The sequence below is a fragment of the Aythya marila genome (genome assembly GCF_965140915.1).
Source record: "Aythya marila genome assembly, chromosome: 15".
Lineage (NCBI taxonomy): Eukaryota > Metazoa > Chordata > Aves > Anseriformes > Anatidae > Aythya > Aythya marila.
Genome location: NC_139056.1, coordinates 17,070,007 through 17,076,848, shown reverse-complemented (window position 1 = coordinate 17,076,848; position 6,842 = coordinate 17,070,007). Strand labels below are relative to the sequence as shown.

Here is a 6,842-nt window from a genome sequence, read left to right as displayed (position 1 = left end):
ATAAAAAGCTTTTTCTGCTTAGAAACAAACTGGTACATTTGTGCTAACACTCAGCACTGGCTTCCTGGGGCAATCGATTTTGTTAACTGTGCAGCCACACTTGTGGCTCTATTTCATGTTGTAAATAGAGCTGATCAAATAGAAAAGGTTTTCACCACCTTCCCCTTTTCTAACTGCTGGCTTACAGGAACTGATTAGAGCACAGCTCCTGTGATAACCCCACAGTCTGTTCCTTGTTTTTTTTGGTGTAGCCAGAGGGAAAGCCCAGGGCTCAGCCCAGGCTGAGGCTGTTAGGAATCACGCAGGACAAACTCCTGAAGGTGACAGGTCTTGGTCAGGGGATGTGGGGGGGAAGCTGGAGGTAGCATGCTGCTACTTCTCTTACAAGGAGCTAAAGGGAGTCAAGATGAGCCAGACACTACAGCAAACAATCTTTAATCAAGTTATGCAATATACAAAAGTTTAGTTTTCATGTAGACCAAGTTCAGTATTAAAAGGCTGACTGCTCAGTCCCAACTGGGGCATGTTAAATATCTTAGTTATGCTGCTACAAAATGGAACGAGCCTGGAGCATCAGGCAGACATGTACACATAAACTTACATGATAGTTCTGGGGAGAACCCCACACTTCGTCTCATCAGAAGGCCCAAGAACCTCCAACAAGAGGGTTGTTCTGAGTCAAGCTTTTGGAAATTATGAAAAAAAGACTATATATGCAATTAAAAAAAAATAGACTTTGTATGGGGAGGGAGGAGCAAGAAGCCCCTCTGTGCACCGCTCACAGTGAACACAGGACCATTCCTCACAGCATCGGGGCTCCCCTGAGGGCAGCTAGGCCATACCCAGGAGCAGGAGCCCAGCCAGGTGATGGCAGCTTACAGTACAAGCAGGGATGCTAACAGACTTCCCTGTCCACAGCCAGGCCCGTTTGGCACAGATGTCGATTCCATCAAGACCAAGACCTAAGCAGAGGCTTTCACACGGGCTGAGCCAGACTTTGAACTGAGGAGTTTCTCCACCATGGTGCGAGCGTAGCGTAGTCGGCTGGCCAGCTCCTTGCAGCATCCGTGCTCCTCAATGAGGCTCAGCTTGTACGTGCGGAAGTCCCGTTTCTCATCTATGTATGTGACAGCAGCCATGAGAGGGCATAAGATGACTTTGGTGTGGTCCTGTAGGGTGAGAACACAGGGTCAGTACTGAGCACACTGCTCCCTGGTGAAGCTTCTACTAGGGGGAACAGCCACCTGGCAAGCTACGAGCCACTGGATGGTTTAGATACCAGCAAGCAGAGCAGGGAGATTTCCAGTGCTACGTTCACTGGGCAAGGCTTCATCTCAGGTTATAGCCCCCTGCTGGGATCGCTGTCTTGCCGTGCAGCGCTGCATGCAGCAGGGCTGTTTGATCAGCTGGAGCTACAGGCCTGGCAGAGTCAAAGCAACACCCTCACCTGGAAGAAGTTGATCTGCACGGTGCCGTTGCTGAGGTGCAGGACGATGGCACTACGGGTCCGGAACCACGTGCAGAGGTAGGGTAAACGTGCAAGCTCGTCTCCTTCCCGAGGTGTGATGTTAGCACCTGCCTTCAGCAAGTGCTCGCTCATGTAGTTCCGGAAGTATTTCAATAGTGTTATCTGCAGATAGAAGAGGCTATGAAAGACAGGCTGAGGATGACCCTTGCTATCTGTGGAGGGCAAAGGGCTGCTATCACAGACCCAGAGACTCCTTATGTCTTTCAGAGTTTGAGTGGTCACTGCACAAGTTTATGCAAGTTTTCAGACAAAGTCAACTCTGGTGATACTTGAGACACTTTGCTGAACACCTCGGTCCATTTAAGTCTTGTGAGTGCTCATTTCTGTGAAGCTGCTCATAAATGAGCCTCAGTTAGCAACTAGAAATACACAGTGCAGGCAGCCAGTGTTTTTCTTTCAGGCCACATTTTACCAGCTAAGAGGAAGCCTGCAGAACACAAGCACCCCCAAGTCACAAATGTTTCTCTGTAGAGCCCACCCCACAGCACAGCCCAATATTGCTGGCAGAAGTCTCATCAGGAGCAGCCACCCACCAGCAAGGGCTCCTGTCCCCAGGACTGACCTTCTTGTTCAAGGCAGAGGGATAGGATCTCACAGTGAAATAGGACTCGGTGCTGTTTTGCTCAATGTACTGCAAGCTGTCCCCATCGTTGTACATGATGAGACGAGTGGAGTCATTGAAGAGAACCCCAACGCTGTTGTCACACAGCTGATAACCTAGTTCAAAAGAGAGCCTGTTAGACCATCACATGCATGGGACCCCCGGTTATATGAAATACAGAGGCAGAAGATTGTGTTATCCGGGGCTTCCCCGACAGCTACCCCACTGAGCCTAAAGATCCTCCTCTTCACCAAGGGCTAGGAGGCACTTTTCCTCCTCTGGACTTGTCATCCTCCCTTGTTGCACCATCTGCTGCAGAAGCAACTTCAGCTCCCACCCTGAGTACATGTGCTCTCTGCAGAGAGTTGAGCTACCCTGGATGCATGGGATCATGCAACACAGCTGTTTGCCACTCTTTAAGTGGCCAGGAAGGACATTCAGTGACAGCTACTCTGGTTTCACTGAGTGTTTGGTAATGTTCCTGGCAGTGGTCTTGAACCCAACCCCACGTGAATAAGTTGATTAAAGAACCAGACCTATACCATGCCCAAATCAGAGCATCCTCCAGCTGCTTCAGAAATCACAAGAGGCTGAAGTATTGCCACCATATTATTTACCTAGACCATATTTATCTGAGTAGTCCACCCATTTGCTAACCCAGAAGATGGGAATGCAGGCTGGGTCTTCAGCTTCTTCTGCAAAGAGGAAAGGAGTTTGTTAGAAGACATTTCAAGCCATCCTGTGCACCACAACAAGCAAGCAAGGCCAAGAGGAAGGTGATTAGCTTCTACATTGCCTCTCAGCCTTCCAGGTAGAAGTTGAGGTCAGTTGGCACCCTCACTTCAGACAACAGCATCAGAATGACAGAAATTATCCAAGAAGGCCAGTGCCTGTGGGATTGTCCCCAGCCAGACTCACCTTGTCTCACTGCCACTCTCTCGGAGGGTTTGGCTGAGTTGACTGCAGTCAGCTGCTGTAACATATCAGCTAAATGACAGGCAATGGTGTCTCCTAGCTCCCGCAGCCCAGCTACATCTTCCTTTTCAGGCAAGTTCTCTACTGCAGGGCTGTCTGGTCCTGGGCCAAGAAAGAAGATTGCAGAGGCATGACCAGAAAGTAGGTTTCTAAAAGCACCAGATTTACATCCTACCCTAGCTGTAAGGAACACCTTATATACCACATAGCTGAAGCTAGTGCAAGCACTTCATCCCTGCTTTGGTTCTGGGTAAAGAGCAAGGACTCTCAGTCACAAAATGCTCCAGTTTTCATAAGAATTGGGAGAACAGCAGGAGGCAGCACCACGTTCCCCACTGATGGGTCTGGATGCTGCTGGAAGCCAGGCAGGCTCTCATCCAGTGCTGCATCCATAGTCCTCGCTTGCACTTACCTTTGTTGAGTGCAGTCAGCGGCTTTCGCCCGTTCAGTTCAAGCGCGCTGGGAGCGATTGAAAACCTCGGCGCGATGGTGAGACAGCTGGTGGGCAAGCGGCTGGGGATGTACCCCGAGGTGAAGAACTCGTCGTTCAGCAACTCGTCGATAGTTGGGCGTGTGGCAGGGTCTGACCTTAGCATCTTCTGAATGAGGTTAGCAGCTACAGGGTTGATGTGCTAAGAGGAGAGAGCCGGAGTTCACAGATAAGGGTCAGGGGACAAGCACACACTAGCAGCAAAGGCGCTGGGTGCACAACACAGGCAAAGCTCTGCTCAGAGCAGAGCTCTCGTGCTGCTCAGGCAAGCAGGACACAAGCCTGGGTGAACAGTGACACCGGTATGGAGAGTGGCTTTCTGTTAGCATTCAAAGCTAAAACTCAGCTTAGTCATTAAAATTCAACTTGGTCTTTAGCAAAACCAAGCTGAGAGCAGCAGGATGAGAGGGGACTTGGCCCAGGCCTCATCTGTAGCTGGACTTGAGCAAATCCATCTAACCCCACATGCCAAGCACCCAGCTCAGATTTTCTTCTGAATCAAGAAGGTGCTGCTGGCCCCTCAGGAAGAAGCTGGTCCTACAGATTCATTCTACCACCACCTGAGACAATCCCCTCCTAGCACGCTGCAATAAGAGCTGCTTTGCCATCAGACAAGAGCCCACTGAAGTGCCAGAAACAGGATGCAAGAATGGCTGCAAGGTGAACAGATCCACCCATGGGAAGCATCATACCTTGGGAATAGTATACTCGTTCTTCTTAATTCGGAGGTATGTTTCTTTCAGACAGGAGGTTTCAAAAGGTGGTTTTCCCACCAGCAGAGTGTACCTGTGTGTTTGCAGACAAAGATGTGCATCAGTTTTACACAAGTCAGCAAAGAGACAGTCTTGTGCTCAGCAGGAATCCCACCATGAGTACATCCTGCAATTTTCTGGGCAGAGGGAACACACAGCACTGTAAGCACAACAGAGCTGGCAGTTACACATCCTGCCCCTGGTTCCTGCCTGCCATGAAAAGGAAAGCTGGGATCTGGAGAAAGCCCTGGTTAGAAGTGAGGACTGCTGGGAAAAGGCCTCCAGACAGCCCTGCTGCAGAGCACGTGAGTCTACAGACATGCACTGTGTGTGCAGAGCGCCTGGGAGGTCAGGTGCAGGCTGGCAGCAGCACTCAGCCCTGCAACATGTACTCTGGCAACAAATCCAAAGCTCCAGCACACACCAAGACCTCACGGGGGCCAACAAGACCTAGACCACAGGGACTGCCCAGCCCCACGCCCAGCCAAGAGACGTTTACTCACATGATGCAGCCGATGGACCAGATGTCTACCTCAAAGCTGTGCCCCTTCTTGCCCAGCACCTCTGGGGCGATGTAGTTGGGAGTCCCACACAGGGTCTTCTTGCGCTCGCCATCGTACTCCACCTTGGTGGCCAGGCCAAAGTCGCCTTGGGGAGAGAGGGAGAGGGAGGTGGGAGCGTGAGCAGGGAGCGCCCGGCTGGCTGGCTCTAGCTGCAGGACGGTGGCCGGGGCGCAGCGGGGCGTGGTGGCACCTACCAATCTTCACCTCCATGTCGTCGCTGAGGAAGAGGTTGCCCAGCTTGAGGTCTCGGTGGATGACGCGGTGGCTGTGCAGGTACTGGCAGCCCAGGATGGTCTGGCGCAGGTAGTAGCGCACCTCGGGCTCGCTCAGCGCCTTCCGCCGCTTGTGCAGCTCCAGCAGCGACTGCGGGACACGGTCAGCGCCCGGTAGGTCCCCCCCCCCAGCCTCCCCAGCCCCGCGCATCCCCCCCGGTTCTCACCCTGCGGCGGCAGAGCTCCAGCACCACGTAGACGAAGTCGGCGTCCTCGAAGAAGCTCTGGAAGCCGACGACGTGGCGGTGCGCCAGGCTGCGGTGGATGGCGATCTCCATGGACATCTTCTCCTTCTGGTGCGGCTTCACCAGCAGCGCCTTGGGCACCACCTTGCCCGCGAACACCTCGCGGCTCTCGGCCTCGGCCAGCTCGTAGCAGCGCGCGAAGCCGCCCTTGCCCAGGAAGCGGCCCCGCAGGTAACTGCGCCGCGTCCGCGGGTCCAGCAGCACCTTCGGCACCTCCTTGCCGCCCGCCGCCGCCGCCGCGGAGCCTCCGCGAGCCGCCTCCGCCGGCACCGCCGCCCGGGACGGCCGCGATCCCGCAGCGCTCATGGCGGGGCCTCGGGGCTGCAGCCGGGACGGGACCGGGACCGGGACCGGGACCGGGACGGGGCGGGAGGAGCGGAGCGGAGCGGGGCCGATCGGAGCGGGTGGGATGGGAGCGGGGCCGGTGCTGGCGGTGCCGGTGCGGGCCGGGCGCTGTGGGAGCGGTGCCGGGGGCGGCGCGCGGCGGATTCAAACCCGGCCGTTACGGGCCGCGGGCGCTGCCCATTGGCCGCGAGGATTTAAAATCCACGCCGCCGCCGCGGGGCACCATGGGAGCGCCCCGCCCGCCTTAAAGGGGCACGGCCGGGGGGGGGCCCACAGCGCCCCCCCCACCACGGGGAGCCCCCGCAGGGGCCCAGCAGCCGCCATGGGGGGGGGGTCCCCGTCCCCGTCCCCGTCCCCGTCCCCGTCCCCGTCCTCGTGTTTGTGCGCAGCTCCTGTCCGCGTTGCCCCGGTGCAGTCAGTCAAAGCACCCAAAAGGGAAATAAAAGTCCCTGTGGGAGAAATAAAAGAAATAAAACTCCCCGTGGCAGAGAATCCCCCCGGGCAGCCCCCCCTCAGCCGGGCGGCCCCAGCCCAGCGCCTCCTGCAGCGCTCCCCAGCAGGGACCTGGCTGGCTTATGGAGCGCGTCTCCACATTCACCCCCAAATCTCAGCAGTTTGGGGCAAGTTTTGCCAGTTTTTATTCTGTAGGACCCCCCCCCCCGTTCCTGGCGTTATCTTCTGCCTCCCCCTCATGCTGCCTGGGTCGACGTTTTGCCAGCTGAGTGCAGCCCCACGGGGCCTCACCCAGGGCTTTGCGCTGCCCCCCTGCCAGCCCCCAGGCCGAGCGCTACCTGAGGAGAGCGGCCACGAGGGATCGTACCCGGGGGGATCGCACCCAGGGGGTGGCAGCACCCAGCAGCTGGCAGTGGGCACCAAGTGGCAGAGAGGAGCACCGTGAAGCCCCAGCTGTACGCTCCTGAGGACTCTGAATGCCCTGCGTGAGTGACCAGCACGGCCCATCAGCCTTGGTCAGAGCACACTGGAATAAAGCACATGGGGTCGGGGAAGCAAGGGACGTAGTGTTTGAGGTGACCACTTCTCAAAGACTCCTGAAAGGAGGAATTTCCCTCC

The 6,842-nt window shown here is 55.9% G+C and overlaps 1 protein-coding gene across 1 annotated transcript; it reads right to left on the bottom strand.

Annotated features, from left to right (window-relative positions):
- Positions 1 to 419: 419 nt before the first annotated feature.
- PLK1 (polo like kinase 1) lies at positions 420 to 5,899 on the bottom strand. The gene is made up of 10 exons (XM_082772370.1): positions 5,349 to 5,899; positions 5,104 to 5,272; positions 4,850 to 4,994; positions 4,287 to 4,380; positions 3,517 to 3,736; positions 3,048 to 3,206; positions 2,747 to 2,824; positions 2,091 to 2,245; positions 1,448 to 1,630; positions 420 to 1,169 (listed from the first exon to the last, which is right to left on the bottom strand). The coding sequence occupies exons 1-10, from the start codon at positions 5,730 to 5,732 to the stop codon at positions 963 to 965; spliced, it is 1,794 nt and encodes a 597-aa protein (XP_082628496.1). The 5' UTR covers positions 5,733 to 5,899; the 3' UTR covers positions 420 to 962.
- Positions 5,900 to 6,842: the final 943 nt, after the last annotated feature.